This window comes from Lepidochelys kempii, chromosome 5, assembly GCF_965140265.1.
Source record: "Lepidochelys kempii isolate rLepKem1 chromosome 5, rLepKem1.hap2, whole genome shotgun sequence".
Lineage (NCBI taxonomy): Eukaryota > Metazoa > Chordata > Testudines > Cheloniidae > Lepidochelys > Lepidochelys kempii.
The window spans coordinates 27,914,518-27,935,817 of record NC_133260.1 but is presented as its reverse complement, the minus strand read 5'-3'; the positions used below and the strand labels follow the sequence as shown (position 1 = coordinate 27,935,817).

At 40.1% G+C, this 21,300-nt stretch overlaps 1 protein-coding gene across 7 annotated transcripts in view; it reads left to right on the top strand.

Moving 5' to 3' along the window:
- The window catches only part of RICTOR (RPTOR independent companion of MTOR complex 2), a 189,001-nt gene that overhangs the window by 110,685 nt on the left and 57,016 nt on the right, over positions 1-21,300 (top strand). For all 7 annotated transcript variants that reach the window (XR_012158870.1, XM_073343822.1, XM_073343824.1 and 4 more), the window contains 6 exons: positions 2,669-2,751; positions 10,358-10,445; positions 12,236-12,326; positions 12,476-12,542; positions 12,644-12,724; positions 13,835-13,935. Coding sequence is in view for 6 of the 7 variants with exons in the window: in XM_073343822.1 (XP_073199923.1) it covers positions 2,669-2,751; positions 10,358-10,445; positions 12,236-12,326; positions 12,476-12,542; positions 12,644-12,724; positions 13,835-13,935 (511 nt within the window). In the remaining variant the exon portion in view is untranslated. The remainder of the gene's footprint in view (positions 1-2,668; positions 2,752-10,357; positions 10,446-12,235; positions 12,327-12,475; positions 12,543-12,643; positions 12,725-13,834; positions 13,936-21,300) is intronic.

Genomic DNA, 21,300 nt, shown 5'->3' with positions numbered 1-21,300 from the left:
TTCTGCTGGTGCCCCCCGTCCATTGGAGGATATCAAGAAGGTGAGGGAGACCTATTCAGTCTCTTCCATGTCACTGCAGGGTTCTCATAGCTATCCATACAGAAATCAGTTCTTTGACACTCATAGGGAAGACCTTTGGTGCACAACACCAAAGGTGGTGGCACCAACCCTGAATGCCACCCCTTCTCCTATATGGGCCCCTGCAGTGGCCATACTGCGATGCCTGGGCTGCATACAGACAGCAATTTGCCTGGCCACCAGCTCCAAAGAATTGGGAGGCTAGAGATGCTCAGTCTTCTCCTCCTTAACTGGGACCCCAACTTAAGGAGACGTTTGAGGAAAAGGAGGCTAGAGCAGATAAAGAAGCCATCCATCAAACTCCTATCTCATCTTCTGCAGCTGATGTGATCATGCCTCCACCACCATCCGTGACCAATGATTTCTAGCAGGTTCAAGACCTTATAAAGGGGGTAGCTGATCTTCAAATGCCACTCGAGGAGATGAAGGATTAGCATCGCAAATCGCTTGATGTTTTACAATCAGCAACACCCACTGGAGGTATGTTACTCTTTAATAAGGCACTCCTGGACTCAGCAAAAACTGTTCGGCAACACCTGCAACTGTTCTACCAACTTGCAAATGGGTGGATACAAAAATACTATGTCCCCTCCAAGAACACTGAATTTTTGTTGTTCCACCCCTCACCTAATTCTCTGATGGTAGAAGCAGTGAATGAGTTCATTAAGCAAACACTGCTCCAAGTGTACCCCATATAACAAAGACCAAAAGTGCTTGGACCACTTTGGTTGGAAATTCTGTTCATCTGCCACACTACAATTTCAGGCTGCAAACTGTTAGCCGGTTGTGGTAAAATATAATTTCACAAAGTATAATAAATATGTGGCTTTCATTGATCATATTGCACAGGAACACACAATAATTTCAGGCTATTGTCACGGAGGGTCAATTAATAGCCAGGACATCTTTCCAACCATCCTTGGATGCCACACACACTGCTGCCAGGTCCATCTCTATGGTGGTAGTTATGTGCAGGGTGTCATGGCTCCAATTCTTGGGATCGTGAGAGTAGTTCAGAAAACTGTTGAGAACCTCCTCTTCAGTGGTCAAAAGTTCTCAGAAACCACAGATGACTCTCTTCACATGCTAAAGACTCCCGCGCCACATTAAAATCTCTGGCTATATATACTCCTGCAAATAAAAGATGATTTAGTAGTTCACAGACTTCCCAGAGATCTTGCTTTGCTCAGATCTCTGAGTTTCATAGATCCACTGAACTGCACAGAAAGAGACAGAAGTTCCAAAGAAAGAGGGGTGCTCTTCCTTTTTCAGCAAGTACCCAGTCACTATCAAAACCACATTTTTGGTGGCTCAGTCAAGTGTTTGAATCCTCTCATGCTTCTAGTTCAGCAGCTGCAATGCTTTGCCCACATACCCCCTTTTGGGGACTGCCTTTGCCATTTCCATCATGCCTGGAGGTGGATCTGTACAGCCAAGTAGGTCATAGAAATTAGAGCATTGGGCTATACCATCCAACTACCCTTCTTCCCCATCCTTATGCGTGGACCCTTCTCATGAGCTTTTACTGAGACAAGAAATAGACTCTCCCCTTTGATTTGATTTGACTCTCTCCTTTGATCTGATTTCAGCTCCTCACAAAGGAAAGGGGTTCTATTTGAGGTATTTCCTTGTGCCAAAGGAGGACAGAGGGTGGACACTGATTTTTGGATCTTAGACTACTAAATACATTCTTAGTCTCAAAAGTTCAGGATGATGACTGGCAGCTATAAATCACTTCACTAGACGCAGATTGGTTTTCGGACCTCAACCTACAAGATCTCTATTTCCATGTAGTGATACACCCCTCTTACAGAAAATACCTATGCTTAAATACAGGCCAGGAACATTTACAGTACCAAGTACTTCCCTTCAGCCTCCCCTCAGCGCCAAGGGTGTTCTCAAGGCTCCTAGTGACGGCGATCACTTACCTTCTTCGTGAGGTGATTTTAGGCTTCCCGTACTGTGACAACTTGTTCAAGGGCTGATTTTACAAAGCAGTATGATCATCCACTCAGAAAAATTCTTTTTTCGAAGAATTAGGTCTTTAGCTCAGTGTAAGAAAATCTACATTTACCCCCAGAATTGAGAGGGAGTGTCTGGGATAAGATAGCAATGCACTTGTGTCCATAATAACTAACTTGTAGAAAGGAGAAGAGAAATTAGAGAAACAAGTACAAAAATAAAGTTGGACAACCTCATTTTGTTTTGCCTTGTATTGCTTTTCCTTCATTTAAAATTAATTTACAGCTAAAGCTCAGTCTTATTGCTTGAAAACAAATCTAAATTTCTGTGTACAGGAGGCAGAGCAATCTATTACATTTTAATTTAATAATTACACAATTATCAGAGTCAGAATACAAGGAGCTGCATAGGGACCATAATTATTGAGAAATAACTAGTGAATATGCAAAGCACACATGGCCTGTTGCTGGGGATTGCATAACTAGAGGAAAAACTGTAGTTATGATTTAGTAACTGCATAATCCTATGAGACAATTGTTTAGTTATTTTTATTAGTATTTCAAGCAGTGTTTTTTAAAACATTTGTTGTTTTGATTGAGACACTAATTATATATTTTGTGTGTTCTAGGTATTATCAATTTATGCAAACCTGGCAACTCTGGGATCCAGTCTCTTATTGGGGTACTTTGTATACCAAATATGGAAATACGGGTAGGCAATAAATAAGATAATTACAGAGGGAATAGTATTCTAAAACTGTGTGCATTTGTGTGTGTTTCTTGTTTATTTTTAACCCTTAATTTTAACATTAATGGTAGGAAGATTCGTCGAGTGGTTAGGTTGCTTGCTTAGAACGTAAAAGAGCTGGATTCAAATCCTCGACAGATTTCCTGTGTGATCTTGGATAGATCAGTTATCCTCTCTGTATCTCAATTCCCCTTCTGTAAAATGAAGATAATAGCAGTGCTCTGCTTCACAAGGGTGTTGTGGGGATAATTACATGAAAGATCATGTGGCAGTCGTATACTACAGTAAACAGGCTCTTGTAAAGAGCCTTGGAAGGATTGGATTTTATTTGTAAATGTTGGTAAACAGATTTTTTACTGTACACACATATATATACACACACCCACACCCACACACACACCATCCAAAAATATTACATCACTGTTAAAATTTACAGATACGCAAAGTAAGAAAAATGCTGCTTGAAAACGTATTAGAGTTTGATTAAAGGATAGTTACTTTGCATATTTTGACGTGATGTTGACAATGTGTGTTTTAAGGATTAAAAAGCTTTAACTTTTTGAATCTGTGTTTGTTGTTAATAATTCAGACCTCCCATGATTTCCAACAACTGTGAAAATTAAAGTTTATCAAAGAAAATCTTAAAACCCATAAATTTGTGCAATGGTGAAAATTTAAATCAGTAAAGATCTAAAACAAGCTTAAAATCAGTTGAAATTATAAAATATAAAAATTGAATTCTGCTAAGTTTTCTTTAAAATACTTAAGATATATAGATACAGTAACTAGAAGAGTACATAAGTTTTATTTGCATGTTATCTGATTGTTATTCCTATGTATATCAAAACTCCATTATATGGACTTACACTGTGATTAATTGGAGCTGAAAAGAACTTTCTTTCTGAGATTGAGGCAATTTTTGTCGCAGCAATTGTCCATGATCCTGGCAAGAATGAGAGAGAAGCGAAAGTGCAGTAGCTTCCAGCGATTTTTTTTTAATGCAATTGATCACTCATGTCTCTGTGTGAAGTAGGAAAAAACACATGTAGTTGGAGACTGACTAAACACTAGAAAATGTGTACTTGGAGACAATCCTTCATTGACAGGGAGATGAGCTAGTTGCTCTAATAAGTGTTTTTCATATTTAACTTCCTTCATTTTATTACTTTGTCAACACAGAAATATTTTATTGTTTTTAATACATAATACTACATTAATTTGACTTTTGTATTTATTTGTGTATCATTTAGTAGCTATATTTTGGACACACTGCAAGGCTTGTACGTTGCTTGCTAATTAAGAATGGAGTGGCAACCCATAAATTCCCCCCTTTTGTCATTTAATTAGCATTGTAGCGTCTTTATACAAAACACAATACAAAATGTAATATAACAGTTGACAGTAATTTTCTACTTTATTGTGGCCAAATTTTGATATAGCTAGCATCATTTTTCTAAAAAAAATCTGCAGTTGGATACCACATGCCTCTCACCTTGAAGGTTTCTGTGAGAAAGATGACTGCCTAGTCCTAGAGCTCCTGTCACCCCATATATTAATTATTACTTTTCTAGCAAATTTGACTAAGTTTCTGTCCTAAAGGTCTAAATTCCCTGGATAAACTTCAAACTGTTGAACATGGATTCCAGTGGGAAAAAATGAGAGGCAACCAAAGACCTAAACCAGAATCACCTAAAGAGCTGGGGGAGAAGGGCCACAGCAGAACCTACCTCAGGAATCCTGGCACTGAAAAAGCATCAGAGAGTTCTGTGGCACCTTATAGACTGACAGACGTATTGGAGCATAAGCTTTTGTGGGTGAATACCCACTTCATCGGATGCATGGCTCTGAAGGAATTCCTCAGGACCAAGTGGATTTAATCTCAAAAGATATTTGTGGCCTCTCTCAAGAAGTAGGTGTAAAATTGAGAATTGGTTACTTGGAAAATGAGCCACAATAGGCTGCCATTGAAACGAGTAAAATTAAAGAAGAAACTGCCTCCTTAAAACTTAGACTAAACAAATTGGAAGAAAAACAAGATTACTTGGAAAATGGATCTCAAAGAAACAATCTTCACATCTTGCGTATTGCTGAAGGTCTAAAGGAAAAGAATATTATCAGCTTTCTCCAGAAGCTGCTCCCTGACATTTAAATTGGACTCCTTGTTGCCCTCCCTAAAATATTGAAAGATTGATTGAATTCCTGATGCTAGAAAGTTGGAATCTGACAAGCCCAGACTTATCTTCAGGTTGCTGAAGTTCAATGATAAAGTAATGTTAATGAATGCTGCCAGAAAAGCCAAAACCCTTATGTACAAAGGGCCCAAGATTTCTTTGTCCTGACTTCTCAGCTGAGCTTAACAAAAAGAGGACTGCATTCAGTGACATAAAGCAAATCCCAGGGGACCAATATCAGCTACAGCATCAAGTCCCATATACTTTCACTATGGATTTAGCAGGCTTCAAAAGATTTTGCAAAACTTCCTGCAAAATTTGTAAGATGCTTAATATTGCAGCCAGATTTTACCAAAAAAAACCCATAATGGCTCACCATAAAGAGCATACTTTCACATGCTGAAAAATCCATTTTTCTTATGTATCCTTGTAGATATGCTATAATAATAATCACCTATATAATCTAGCAGTTAGGCTGAACTCTTCAGTTTACCCCCTTTGGAGCTGAGTACAAACAACACTGCAATGCATGGAGTACAGTTTAACACTAAGCTGGGGGATATAGCACCATGTACTCAAGGAAGTATTATCAACCCCAGTCATCACAACTTGCACTGCTAGACAGTCTCTTCACTAGTTCTTCCTCTGATAGATCATGTTATGTTAACCACAAGTCCTTTGGATCAGTCAATATTTCTGACATGAAAAGTACTTCAAACCTAAACCATAAATAACACTAGTTACTCAGTTTGTGCAGGACATTTTCATATTATGAATATGAATATTTTGTACTTATTCAGATTAGTATTTCATTGACCAAATCAGTTGGAAATTTATATGTGATGACTCCATGTGTGTATATGCATATATTTATTATACATGTTCTTAGAAAATGTGTTTGCATTTAGTGAAGATTAGAATATTATTAGATAACATGGGAGGGGAAGAGAGAATGAAACAGATGCCATCAGGGATCTGAACATGCTCACAGTGGTTTATTTTAAGTGTCTTCCGCTGCCCCCGTTACAGATATACTTTGGAATACAACTATTTATTCTTTGGATATTTAACTATAGATCTTTTTGTATACCTGAAACCTTAGAGGCCAAATTGAAGGCATAAATTCTTTGAAAACTAACCAGTATTGAATGTGTATGAATACACACCATATTTTAGAGATGTGGTTTAACAATATTAACTAGAAATACATATCTTTACAGTCAAGTTGTATATCTTAATATATCTTTCAAAACTTTGCCATGAATTTTCTTAGGGTATGATTCCGGAACATGAGGGGACTCAATAAATCTTCCAAAATAATTAAAAATCTTGAGACACCTCAGATTTTAAAATAAATGCCAAGTAGCTTGATTTCAGGAAATTAATCTAGCAGAAATCATAGAATCATAGAATATCAGGATTGGAAGGGTCCTTAGGAGGTCATCTAGTCCAACCCCCTGCTCAAAGCAGGACCAATCCTCAACTAAATCATCCCAGCCAGGCCTTTGTCAAGCCTGACAAATAGATGCCAAAAGAATCAAGAAGGTGTAGCATATCATTCATCATTGAATTCTAAGAGCAAAAGCACATCCATCTTATTTTATACAGTGTTGGTCTGATCCTGAGGGAAGATGATCCTTCTTAAATGATGATCCTGGTTTTGTCTCAAAAAGGTTAATTCTAGGAAGCCTTTACAATCCAAGTGGAGGTCGTTCTAATTTTTTCAAAGACACTGCCAACATCCTTTGTAATATAAAAGATATTCTTGTACTAAAGGGAGGCGATTGAAATACTATCCTAGAAAGACATCTGGACAAATCCAATTACGTAAGACTCAGCTTCAAAACACAATAGGCCAGCCGTCATTATTAATTAATGAATTTTATTTAAAAGATATATGGAGACTGAGACAAACCGAGGAGCATGGCTATACTTATTTCTGTATAGTACATTCATCTTACTCCTAGAATTGACTTTTCTTTCCTATCTGATTCTAGCATGCCTAGAAGTAGCTATTGATATGCTAATTTTGTATCATATGCCAATTATATTCACCATAGATGCTGGTTACACTTCACTGAAGTCTTCTAGGTGGGAAGCTGAATACTCTGCTACTAAAAGATGCAAAAATTTATTGCATAGTTGATTCAGTCAACTATAACTTCATATGAGAAAATAAGGACTCGGTTGCCTGAGTTACCATCTTTTGAGAAGCTCTGAAAGCTACTGCAAAGCTACTGGGTGGATGCGAAAGTATACCTCCCAAAAGGAGAGAGACTCAAGTTACTAGACTCTGGCCAAGGAAATAGACGATTTGGAGAGAATGCACAAGACTGACCCAAATAGTGAATAACTCCTGTGTTCCCTAATCTGCTCCAAATATAGATCTAATAAATGCTTATCCAGCCAAATTGAATTTACACTTGACGGCCAAACAAAGACATTTATGAATGGGGAAGACAAAGGAGATAAACTACTTGCCAGAAGACTTAAGATGGAACTATCCGGTAACAATATTTCTTCCGTATTACGAGGAGATGGGAGTGTCATCTTTGAACTAATAGATATAAATAACCACTTAAAGCAATTCTGTCAAGCTTTTATATAAATCAGACAACCAGTTTGTTTGACACTAACAGATTTGATCATTTTGTTGAAGACTTGCCTTTTAATGCCCTAACTTCAGAACAAATATTGTTTTTTGATAAAGATTTCTCAACACGAGATTGAACACGCTATAAAAAAATTAATTCTGGCAAAGCTCCAGGAATGGATGACGCATGGTAAATTTGTAAATTACAAAACACATTGTATTCCGTTATCTTCTATTCTTTCAAAGGTCTTCCCTGGAACAGTCCAAAAAGGAAGCTATGTCTAGTGAAATGACAACTGCTTTATTTATTTTAATACTGAAGAAGATCAAAGACAGTTGCAACTGTATCAGCTTCTGCCCATATCTGTCGAATACAGATTTGCAAAATAATTATAAAAATTTTTGCTACATAACTGAACACCATCATCCCATCAGGCTGGTTTCATTAAAGAAAGATTGACTGGTAATAGTAGGAGAAAAATTACTCAATCCAGCAAGCTCATAAATTAGAAATTTCCTCTATAGCATTATCTCTAGATGCTGAGAAGGTCTTCGGCAGGGTTGAATGGATTTATCCAATGGCTGTTCTTTTTAAAAAAATAAATAAATAAACAAAAAAAAATTGAATTTGGTCCAATATTCCTGAACTGGATTAGTGTATTATACAACTCTCCCTTGTCAACTAATGGATTTTTTTCTCCAGGATTTCAACTAGAAAATAGGACAACAGAGTTGTCCTCTGTCTTCTCTCCTTTTTAATCTCTCTTGAAACACTGCTGTGTATGTTATCAGTTCTCCGCCATTCAAGATATGAACTGAGAAGAACAAAATCAGTTTATATGCTGATGACATTTTTGTACTTTTTTGAAGAATCCATCCTCATCTGTGCCATAATTGATGTAGTTGACATTTTTGGAGAGATCTCTGGTTTTCTCATTAATTGGAATGAATCACAAGCAATGGGTATATCCAAAAGATTAGACCCTTGTCAATTTCAGTATTCTCAATTTCAAATATACATGGAAATCACTTACTAATGTGTTAAGATTTGTCCTAATCTTCTGAAAATTGTTTCTATAAGTATGCACTATATAGTTAAACTTCCAAGGTTGTAGCAAGATGGTGTCTTGTCCTGTCATCTTTACTGAGGAGAATGGAAGTAGCCAAAATGAATGTTTTCCCAGGATTGACTTATATGATTAGCCTCTTGCCTTTCAAAATCTTTCCCATGCCCTTTGTTCAAATAAAAATAGGTGTATTATGAAGTTTAAATGGGATAAAAAATTGCCTCCTGGGTGTCACAAGACCCTGAAATCCTGGGCAACTGGAGGTATGGTATTGCCAGATTTGTATTTATATTATCCAGCATTCCAAATGCATTGTATCATAAGGTGGCTCACATCCAGTGGTGGCTTATACCATTTGGAGTCTATCCATACCCTTAAGGAAAAATCCAATCTTTGCTTCTACGTGGGGCATACTGCAATACGTTACAGCATCCAATCTTACTTATCCTCTGTATCACTATAGGATAACCTGCACCTCAGGATCAGGGCCAACTCCATACTTAAGACCATTTGGATAGAAAAAGGATTAACAAAAATTGAAGATGATCAACTGATTTTCTATTACATGTGTAACAAATACCAGCCACTGCTGTCTCTCAGTTCCTTCTTTCAGTGACTATGCTCAAGGATTTATACACTGATAGGAAACAATTGGTCTGTTTAACTCTCTCTCCTCTAGGTGAACAAGTTAAGAAATATGGAAACAAGTCACTGTGTAGGAATTACTTCTAGATGGCTTAATGTTTTGCAGTATCCTTGCAGTATCCTCTCAGTCTCAAAGAAAATTGGAAAAAAACATAGCCTTACTATCTCAACAGAAATCTGGAAAGATACCTGGCTTAATGTGAAAGATACTTTAAGTCCCTGCTATTCTTCCAGAGCAAGATATTAAACAGGTGCTACTGGACTCCAGACTCTTTAAGGGTCGATTAGCAATGCAGAGTGAGTGTTGGAGACCATACCAACGTTTCACACATCCTCTAAACCTCTCAAACACGTTACGGAATATTATATACAGTGTTCTCTCAAAAACATTGTTACTATTTTCCCTTCTCCAAGCTTGTGTATTTTAGGAGTGCTGGATGAGTTGGAACTATTAGTTAACATTAAGAAATGGTTTGTAGTAACTATTCTAGTGGCCAGAAGTTACTTTTAGAAAATCTGCAATTTCCACTTCATATGCAGGCTGGCTGAGTGAGCTCTCTGCTACCTGCATTCATGGAAAAAAAATGACTCTATGTAATAGAAACACTTGGAAAAAATATGAGGATGTCTAGTCACACAAGAAAATATTGCATACCTTTGAAGTTTAGTACATATTAGATGCTAATATTCGTAGACCGTGTTCTCACTTATTTATCTATTTAGTCACTGCATGACCTTTTTGAGTTCAGGATTTTTTTGTTTTGTTTTGGTGTTTAATTTTTTTTAACAGATTTAGCAAATTATGAACATTGAACTTTAAATGCTAGTTCTTCCTTGTATGTGTTTTTTTGTTTCATTATATGCTTCCTTTGCATAAAAAACATAAAGATAAAGTTTAAAAATAAAGTCAAGACAAATTGAGTTTTTGCTGCTTGATAGTCTGCTTCAAACTGCTTCAAATAGTTACATTTCAATGTATTTTTCATTTTGGATAATTTTCTAACTTTCAAGACTGACTTTTTCTACTAGTTTTAAAGTGAAGTTCTGGTTTCTAATAGCTTGTGAAAATAAGTATTTTCCTTTTGTATTTGTAGCGAGGTCTACTTGAGGTTCTTTATGATATATTTCGCCTTCCTCTTCCTGTTGTGACAGAAGAATTCATAGAAGCACTTCTGAGTGTAGGTAGGTATTAAGAATCAATGCACAGTACAGGTTATCCTACTTATTTATTTCTTCTAAAATTTGAGTCCTTTGGGGTTTTCCGTGCCACAGTAAATCATGTCAATATTGACAATTTCATCATTTAATTTGTTTTTAAAAAATACTTGTTTAAAAATTGGCTTGTTTTCAGCTGTTGATTACTTTCAAATATATCACTGGGGGGCAATTAATCTTAAAGGACACCAGTAAATGTTTTGCTGTAGGTTAACAGGATACTTTGACTGTAGAGAAAGAGTTATCTCAAGTTAGAGTCACAGAAATCTATAGTTGATATCTATTATTGGGAGGGTGGGGAATGTTGTCAGATTATATCCTATTACATAAGAGAATTCACCTTTAATAATGTGAATCCTTGCTGCTACCAGTGGTACATTTCACTTAAACATATTCCAAATGAGTCTAATTAAAATAGTAAATTTTTTAGATTCATTTGTCAAATTTAAATAATAATGTTGCTGTGTAGACTTTTTTCATCTAAGATGCATTGGAGGGATAGGATACATGTCAGCAATACACAAGAATTCTAGGTGAGCTAAGTTTTAGTAGGCTAATTATATCGTTTCAAAGAACATCACCTCTGAAATGCATCATTGCTGCTAATATTATTTAAAGGTATTATTACCCATGACAACCTGTAGCTAGCACTTTGACTGTTAAAACCGTGTTTTAAAGTAATCTTTGATTTTTCTAAACATCTAACTTTTAATAGTTTTCTTTCTGTTGCATTTTTTCCACACAGCAAATAGACTTTCCAGTGCCTTTACAAATATACTTCCCTACCTACAGCCAGGCAGATTACAAACATCAGAACTCACTTTCCTATGTTGTGATTGTTACACCAGCTACTGCACTTAACTACCAGAGCAACATAGAAGTGCTTTTATTAAGTAATACATTGAGAGTTCTAATTTTAATATTTATAAATTTAGCACTTATCATTAATGTTTAATTTCTAAATACCCAATATATCTGCCTTTGATTACTAGTAGTACATAATTAACAAACATTGTATGTTTACTATTATATAGGAACTCTCATCCGTACTGCAGATTTTCCATAATCCCCTTGAGGTGGATGTGTGAAGCTGCAGCGTCAGATGTGATGCTAGTTTTATGTCAGTAGAAGCCACACTCTCCTGCAACTCTGTAGAAGCAGCCCCTCCTTTGTTTTTCACTGCAGGAGTATGCACCCGGGTGGAAGGACAGAGGACAGCCTCTCCCTTTCACCCTGCAGTAGTGTGCAGTTTTCCCAGCCTCACAAGTTAAACCTTGGGCAGAGTTGCTGACTAAAGCTTGATCTAAATTACAAAATTCTATTGTATGAACATGGGGGCTGAACACTGTTTAGCAGTCAGGGTCTAGTAGAACAAATCATACTCATATAGTTAGCAATACTACTTCTCTGCAATCTGAGAACTGGTGTTCATGTAATGTACATTCTAAGTTTTAAGTCTCTTTCAGTTGATCCAGTAAAAGATATTACCTTAGCCACCTTGTGTGTCTCATATTAAGTTTTAGTTAATCTAAATTATGATATTTGCTAATAACAAGTTCAGTGCTATATTAAAGTGAAGAATGTGAAAATCATATTTGTACTGTTTTGGTCTACACTTGAGATTAGAAGAAATAAACAAAACCACTTGTTGCTAATGTAATGAATAATTTACTCTAATAAATGCAACTGCAGGTATTAAAATGACCCTTTAAAGTTAAATGTTACAATTACTGGTGTCCACATTTTTCTTGCTCTAGATCCAGGTCGGTTTCAGGACTGTTGGAGACTTTCTGATGGTTTTGTAGCAGCTGAATCTAAAACTATATTACCCCATCGAGCCAGATCAAGGTAGCATTTTGTAACTGAGACTGGATGATTGTTGTGGTGTTTGTGACACAAGCTGTATTGTTTTCTAACTTTTGTAATGAGAAATAAAAATAGAAGAAGAAACTACACATTTTACATTATGTGCATGGTTTGTTTGTTTTTTTTTTTAGACCTGACCTCATGGATAATTATTTGGCTTTGGTGCTTTCAGCTTTTATTACTAATGGACTTTTAGAAGTAAGTACAGAGTTTGTTAGAATTATCATTTCCTCAAAATAATAATAAAATATGTATACATTAAATGCAGCTATTTCAGTAAATTTTTACTTTTCTTTAAGGGTCTGGTTGAGGTAATTACAAGCAGTGATGACCATGTGTCTGTTAGAGCAACAATCCTGTTAGGAGAACTTTTGCACATGGTAAGTCAGGGCTTATTGTTCATTATAGATAGGATTGGTAGTGTCACATATTGTTAAGGTTGCCTTAACCATGAGATCAACTTTTCTCTTCCTGCAGTCTTTTGTTTCATTCACTACACACCTTGCAACTTCTGCAACAAATAAAGGGGGAGGGAGGAGTGCTACAGAGAAATCTTCATTATGCAACGTTTTTCATCCCAGAGCAGGTCCATCCTGTGTGTTGAATGAGGCAAAGGCACAATGGAAAAAATATGTAATTAAAGACTTTGTCATAATGCATACAGCCATGGCGAGAGCAGGCGGTGGGGGGTGTGTGTGTGAAGGGGGAGTGAGTAAATTATGGTTTGACAGGCAACCCTGCATTCTAGTATTTTCTGATATTTTGGTGCTTGACTTTGAATCTTAATGTTCTTATGACATAGATTTTTGTGTGTAGGCCTTTAAAATTTATTCTGACTGTATTAAATTCTTTGCCATCCGAACAATAGGGGTTTGATCTTTATTTCAACACCTGAAGAAATATTTTTGTGCACTTCCATAGTCGTGGCATCTGCAACAACATTTTGGCAGCCAAATGTTGAGAGTATTCCAAAGGGTCACTAGCAACTGAAAACCTCTCAATTCTGTTTCATATTTTTTCCTGAGTATTGTAACAAATATCATCATGGACTACTATGGTTGAAAGGAGTATTTTTTGCTATCTTTCAGTTTGTTGACTTTGGGCATTTGACAACATTTTGTATTATCATTTTCACGGTTTAATTTGATTGTAAAACCACAAGTTAACAGGAGACTTCAGAGGCAAGTGCAGTCTCTAGAACTATTTTAAATGCCTTTTAACAAATGTGGTATATTTCAAAGTTGTCTTTTTAGTAAAAAAGGGTTATTATAACAGGAATCTCTAATCATGTATAAGAAAGTGTTCTAACATAGAGCTGTCTTATATGAAAAGAGTAAATGGAGCCATATTGTATCATTGTTTTGCATAGGAAAGTTCTGTTAAAGTCTGTGGGATTTTTGTGTGCTGATTGCTTGTGGAATATGGCCAAAAAAGTGTAATACTGATGAATAGCTGGACCAAGTTTTTAATAACAAATGTATCTCTTTCAGGCAAACACAATCCTTCCTCATTCACATAGCCATCACTTGCACTGCTTACCAACGCTAATGAATATGGCAGCATCATTTGATATCCTGAAGGAGAAAAGACTGTAAGCATATTACGTTGTACTAAGATACTGAGAATGTGTGAACATATTCAATATATATTTATTACAGTAAAAACTGCTGTTTTTTAACAAGTGTGCATACATAAATGTGTTTTGACCCTTACTGGATTTATGTCTGTAGTTATTAATGGTTAGTACATATATGCAGTACAGGTAAATATTGTTTCAGTGTACAGTGTATAAGTTCCAAGTTGCAATATAGTGACCATAATTAATTCTGAAATTAAGACAGAATTAGAAGAAAGATTTTGATATGAGCAAGTTTGTCATATCAAAATTACTTTGCATCAGGTATTAAAAGAATTATTTTTGAGGCAGTTCATATTACTAAGAAGAGATCTTATTATTAATAATAATAATAATGTAAATTAATATCTAACCAACAGTATGAACCACATTACTTGAGGTGTGTTCTGAATTTTGTCTCCTTTAACTCTAGCTATATTAATTAGTAATTTATCAAATTTATGAAGCATTAATAGGAAAACTGAAGAGCAATGTTAGACTTTCTGTCTGAAAACTCAGGAACTAGAAATGCTCAGTCTCAGAAAGATGGACTGTCCAAGAGACTGTGATTTAAAAAACCCAGAGAAATAGCTTCTATCTTCTGCTACAGCTTCTTTTGTTTGAGGCTTCCACTAATTTTCAAAATGTTTCTTATACTGTAGGTCTGTTTAAACATGAGGTGCAAACAAAGCAGAAGCTTCAAACAATTACCACTGCATTTGATGGAGCAGACATACTGTATTTGCTAGTAGTTACACACCAATCATAGTTTTTTGTCTGGCACTGTCACAATAATGAAATGAGAGCTATATACCAGCAATACTGACGAAAACTAAATTTCTATAAAAGCCATTTATTCCTCACAGTAAATATGAAAGAAGAAAATTAATTAAATGTTTACGATTTTTTACTGAAATTTCACTTTTTTGCAGTTCAATTTCAGAAGAGTGAATTTTTGCATTTGGGGCAGAAGTCAGATTAATTTTATTTATTCCAAATTTCTATAAATTGCCTAACCATAACTCTAGGTGCTTTTACTTTATTGAGTATGCTTAAGTATTGTCCTCTACAAAGCTAAACAATTTTGTAGTAAATTGTGCAAAATATTGTTGTCATTATTTGCGATGGCTCAGGTTATTCTCAGTATTATTTTTGATCTGGCTTTTCAAATTTGTATCTGGTGGTGATAAAACCAGGAAAGAAATTCCTTGATATTTTACTTTCTCTGTTGTGCTTTTAATGATAATCACTGAATTATTTTTAAACTACTGTTGTAAAATTTCTGGTGCTATGTTGATGGTTGTAGGTGGTATCATAAATACTAAAAATAATAAAGGTTTCTGTGACTACACCTCTACCCCCATATAACACGGTCCTCGGGAGATGACAAATCTCACCGCTTCACAGGTGAGACCGCGTTATATCGAACTTGCTTTGGCCCCCCCGTTCCTCGTTCCCTGACCGCCCCCACCAGAGACCCCTGTCCCTAATCACCCCCAGGACCCCACCCCCTACCCAACCCCCCTGCTCCCTGTCCCCTGACTGCTCCAACCCCATCCACACCCCTTGCCCCCTGACGCGCTCACCGGCAGTGGCAACGCTGCCCCAGCCCGCTCCACTCTGCCACCTCCCAGCCGCAGCACTCCGCTTCCCGCCTGTGGGGAGGTTGGGGAAAGGCCACCACCCACCCCCCGCACTCACCTGCTGCAGCCCTCTCCGCTTTCCTTGCCCCAGCCCCGTGTCGCTGAGGGGGGTTGGGGAAAGGTCCTCTGTGGCGGGAAGCGGAGCAGAGCAGGCTGGGGCCGGGCTGCTCCGCTTCCGCCACTGCTGGTGAGTGCGGGAGGGATCCCTCCCCCGAGTGACAAGGTTGGGGCCGGGCCAAGGGAAGCGGAGCTGGCTGCTCCCAGCCCCCCGCTAATGCCACAGGGCACTCTGGGATTGTGGGGCCCCCAAAAGTGCCCCCCCCAGCTCCTGCCTCCCAGACCCTGGTGGGGTGGGGGGAAGCCCGTGGCTGCCCCAGAGACCCTCTGCCCCTTATCCAACCCCTCAAGCCTGGCCTGGCACCCTTAACACGCTGCTCAGAGCAGCGTGTCAGAGCTTTACCGCATTATATGCGAACCCGTGTTATATCGGGGTAGAGGTGTATTTCCAAGGTGTTATTGAAAAGCTTGAGTACAATCTGGCAAGAATGTTAACTCTTAACTAAGTTGTACATATTGGGGGTGAGGGGGGATTCTTTTTTATGTGGTTATAATTCTGCCTGTATTTCTTTTGCATTGCGAGAGTAGTTAGTATGAAGAAAGCCATAGAAAGTCTTAGTGGTGACACATTTGTGAAAGTGTAAGTATTACATGTCTAAAAATTCTGCTGAAAGTGTAAAAAAAAAAAAAAAAAAATCCACAAAATGGTTTTAATATAAATGTTGGCATATTAAAAGAAGTGGTGAAATTCTAATTTTAATCTGTTAACATTGGACTTAAGTGGATGCCAGGGAAGGAATAGAAGAACTGTAGCAATAACTGGTAACGTTCACACTTGGTTAGGACAGTGGGTGAGGAAAGGAACTGAAGAGTAGAAATGGCACGCCTCCCTCCACACTGGTTTGACTTCTCTTTAGATTACAATTTTTCTGCTTCTTGGCCCCTCTGAAAATAATTCAAAGGGTCGAAGGAGTCCTTAGCCACTTAACTCCATTTCTCTCTACCTGTCTCTACTGAAGAAATGTAGTCTTAGGGTATGTCTACACTACGAAATTAGGTCAAATTTATAGAAGTTGTTTCTTTAGAAATCGGTTTTATATATTCGAGTATGTGTGTCACCACAGAAAATGCTCTAAGTGCATTAAGTGCATAAACTAGACGGAGTGCTTTCACAGTACCGAGGCAAGCGTCGACTTCCGGAGTGTTGCACTGTGGGTAGCTATCCCACAGTTCCCTCAGTCTCCGCTGCCCATTGGAATTCTGGGTTGAGATCCCAATGCCTGATGGGGCTAAAACATTGTCGCGGGTGGTTCTGGGTACATATCGTCAGGCCCCCGTTCCCTCCCTCCCTCCGTGAAAGCAGCAGCAGACAATCGTTTCGCGCCTTTTTTCTTGAGTTACCTGTGCAGACACCATACCACGGCAAGCATGGAGCTCGCTCAGGTAACCATCACCATATGTCTCCTGGGTGCTGGCAGACGTGGTACTGCATTGCTACACAGCAGCAGCAACCCATTGCCTTGTGGCAGCAGACGGTACAATAGGACTGGTAGCCGTCATCGTCATATCTGAGGTGCTCCTGGCCACGTCGGCCAGGAGCACCTGGGCAGACATGGGTGCAGGGACTATATTAGAAGTGACTTGACCAGGTCATTCTCTTTAGTCCTGCAGTCAGTCCTATTGAACCATCTTGGGATGAGCAGGCAGACGATACGGATTGCTAGCAGTCCTATTGTACCATCTTCTGCCGGGCAGGCAAGAGATGAGGATGGCTAGCCTTCTGCACCGTCTGCTGCCAGCCAAAGATGTAAAAGATAGATGGAGTGGATCAAAACAAGAAATAGACCAGATTTGTTTTCTACTCATTTGCTTCCCCCCTCCACCGTCTAGGGGACTCATTCCTCTAGGTTACACTGCAGTCACTCACAGAGAAGGTGCAGCGAGGTAAATCTAGCCATGTATCAATCAGAGGCCAGACCAACCTGCTTGTTCCAATAAGAACAATTACTTAGGTGCACCATTTCTTATTGGAACCCTCCGTGAAGTCCTGCCTGAAATACTCATTGAAGTAAAGCCACCCCCTTTGTTGATTTTAGCTCCCTGTAAGCCATGTCGTCAGTCACCCCTCCCTCCGTCAGAGCAACGGCAGACAATCGTTCTGCGCCTTTTTTCTGTGCAGACGCCATACCAAGGCAAGCATGGAGGCCGCTCAGCTCACTTTGGCAATTAGGAGCACATTAAACACCACACGCATTATCCAGCAGTACATGCAGCACCAGAACCTGGCAGAGCGATAACAGGTGAGGAGGCGACGTCAGCGCGGTCACGTGAGTGATCAGGACATGGACACAGATTTCTCTGAAAGCATGGGTCCTGCCAGTGCATGCATCATGGTGCTAATCAGGTTCATGCCGTGGAACGCGGATTCTGGGCTCGGGAAACAAGCACAGAGTGGTGGGACCGCATAGTGTTGCGGGTCTGGGACGATTCCCAGTGGCTGCGAAACTTTCGCATGCGTAAGGGCACTTTCGTGGAACTTTGTGACTTGCTTTCCCCTGCCCTGAATCGCACAAATACCAAGATGAGAGCAGCCCTCACAGTTGAGAAGCGAGTGGCGATAGCCCTGTGGAAGCTTGCAACGCCAGACAGCTACCGGTCAGTTGGGAATCAATTTGGAGTGGGCAAATCTACTGTGGGGGCTGCTCTGATGAAAGAGCCTACACAATCAAAGATCTGCTGATATCAAGGGTAGTGACCCTGGGAAATGTACAGCTCATAGTGGATGGCTTTGCTGCAATGGGATTCCCTAACTGTGGTTGGGCCATAGACGGAACCCATATCCCTATCTTGGCACCAGAGCACCAAGCCGGCGAGTATATAAACCGCAAGGGGTACTTTTCAATAGTGCTGCAAGCTCTGGTGGATCACACGGGACGTTTCACCAACATCAACATGAGATGGCCGGGAAAGGTACATGACGCTCGCATCTTCAGGAACTCTGGTCTGTTTCAAAAGCTGCAGGAAGGGACTTTATTCCCAGACCAGAAAATAACTGTTGGGACTGTTGAAATGCCTATATGTATCCTTGGGGACCCAGACTACCCCTTAATGCCATGGCTCATGAAGCCGTACGCAGGCAGCCTGGACAGTAGTCAGGAGCTGTTCAACTACAGGCTGAGCAAGTGCAGAATGGTGGTAGAATGTGCATTTGGACGTTTAAAGGCGCGCTGGCGCAGTTTACTGACTCACTTAGACTTCAGCGAAACCAATATTCCCACTGTTATTACTGCTTGCTGTGCCCTCCACAATATCTGTGAGAGTAAGGGGGAGACGTTTATGGCGGGTTTGGAGGTTGAGGCAAATCGCCTGGCTGCTGGTTACGCGCAGCCAGACACCAGGGCGGTTAGAAGAGCACAGGAGGGCGCAGTACGCATCAGAGAAGCTTTGAAAACCAGTTTCATGACTGGCCAGGCTACGGTGTGAAAGTTCTGTTTGTTTCTCCTTGATGAAACCCCCCACCCCTTGGTTCACTCTACTTCCCTGTAAGCTAACCACCCTCCCCTCCTCCCTTCGATCACTGCTTGCAGAGGCAATAAAGTCATTGTTGCTTCACATTCATGCATTCTTTATTCATTCATCACACAAATAGGGGGATGACTACCAAGGTAGCCCAGGAGGGGTGGTGGAGGAGGGAAGGAAAATGCCACACAGCACTTTAAAAGTTTACAACTTTAAAATTTATTGAATGCCAGCCTTCTGTATTTTGGGCAATCCTCTGTGGTGGAGTGGCTGGTTGGCTGGAGGGCCCCCCCACCGCGTTCTTGCGTGTCTGGGTGTGGAGGCTATGGAACTTGGGGAGGAGGGTGGTTGGTTACACAGGGGCTGTAGTGGCAGTCTGTGCTCCAGCTGCCTTTGCTGCAGCTCAACCATACACTGGAGCATACTGGTTTGGTCCTCCAGCAGCCTCAGCATTGAATCCTGCCTCCTCTCATCACGCTGCCGCCACATTTGAGCTTCAGCCCTCTCTTCAGCCTGCCACTTCTCCTCCCGGTCATTTTTTGCTTTCCTGCTCTCTCACATTATTTGCCTCCACGCATTCGTCTGTGCTCTGTCAGTGTGGGAGGACAGCATGAGCTCAGAGAACATTTCATCACGAGTGCATTTTTTTTCTTTCTAATCTTCACTAGCCTCTGGGAAGGAGAAGATCCTGTGATCATTGAAACACATGCAGCTGGTGGAGGAAAAAAAAAGGGACAGCTGTATTTAAAAAGACACATTTTATAAAACAGTGGCTACACTCTTTCAGGGTAAACCTTGCTGTTAACATTACATACATAGCACATGTGCTTTCGTTACAAGGTCGCATTTTGCCTCCCCCCACTGCTTGGCTACCCCCTCAACCCTCCCCACTCCCCGTGGCTAACAGCAGGAAATATTTCTGTTCAGTCACAGACGAACAGCCCAGCAGGAACGGGCACCTCTGAGTGTCCCCTGAAGAAAAGCACCCTGTTTCAACCAGGTGACCATGAATGATATCTCACTCTCCTGAGGATAACACAGAGAGATAAAGAACGGATGTTGTTTGAATGCCAGCAAACATACACTGCAATGCTTTGTTGTACAATGATTCCCGAGTATGTGTTACTGGCCTGGAGTGGTAAAGTGTCCTACCATGGAGGACGCAATAAGGCTGCCCTCCCCAGAAACCTTTTGCAAAGGCTTTGGGAGTTCATCCAGGAGAGCCGCAAATGCCAGGGCAAATTAATCCTTTCACATGCTTGCTTTTAAACCATGTGTAGTATTTTAAAAGGTACACTCACTGGAGGTCCCTTCTCCGCCTGCCGGGTCCAGGAGGTAGCCTTGGGTGGGTTTGGGGGGTACTGGCTCCAGGTCCAGGGTGAGAAACAGTTCCTGGCTTTCGGGAAAACCGGTTTCTCCGCTTGCTTGCTGTGAGCTATCTACAACCTCATCATCATCATCTTCTTCGTCGTCCCCAAAACCTGCTTCTGTGTTGCCTCCATCTCCATTGAAGGAGTCAAACAACACGTAGAACCCCCTAAAATGGCATGCAGCTCATCGTAGAAGCGGCATGTTTGGGGCTCTGACCCGGAGCGGCCGTTCGCCTCTCTGGGTTTCTGGTAGGCTTGCCTCAGCTCCTTAAGTTTCATGCAGCACTGCTTTGGGTCCCTGTTATGGCCTCTGTCCTTCATGCCCTGGGAGATTTTGACAAAGGTTTTGGCATTTCAAAAACTGGAACCAAGTTCTGATAGCACGGATTCCTCTCCCCATACAGTGATCAGATCCCGTACCTCCCGTTCAGTCCATGCTGGAGCTCTTTTGCGATTCTGGGACTCTATCATGGTCACCTCTGCTGATGAGCTCTGCATGGTCACCTGCAGCTTGCCACACTGGCCAAACAGGAAATGAGATACAAAAGTTCGCGGTTCTTTTCCTGTCTACCTGGCCAGTGCATCTGAGTTGAGAGTGCTGTTCAGAGCGGTCACAATGGAGCACTCTGGGATAGCTCCCAGAGGTCAATACCGTCAAATTGTGTCCACAGTACCCCAAATTTGACCCAGCAGGGCCGATTTAAGCGCTAATCCACTTGTCAGGGGTGGAGTAAGGAAATCGATTTTAAGAG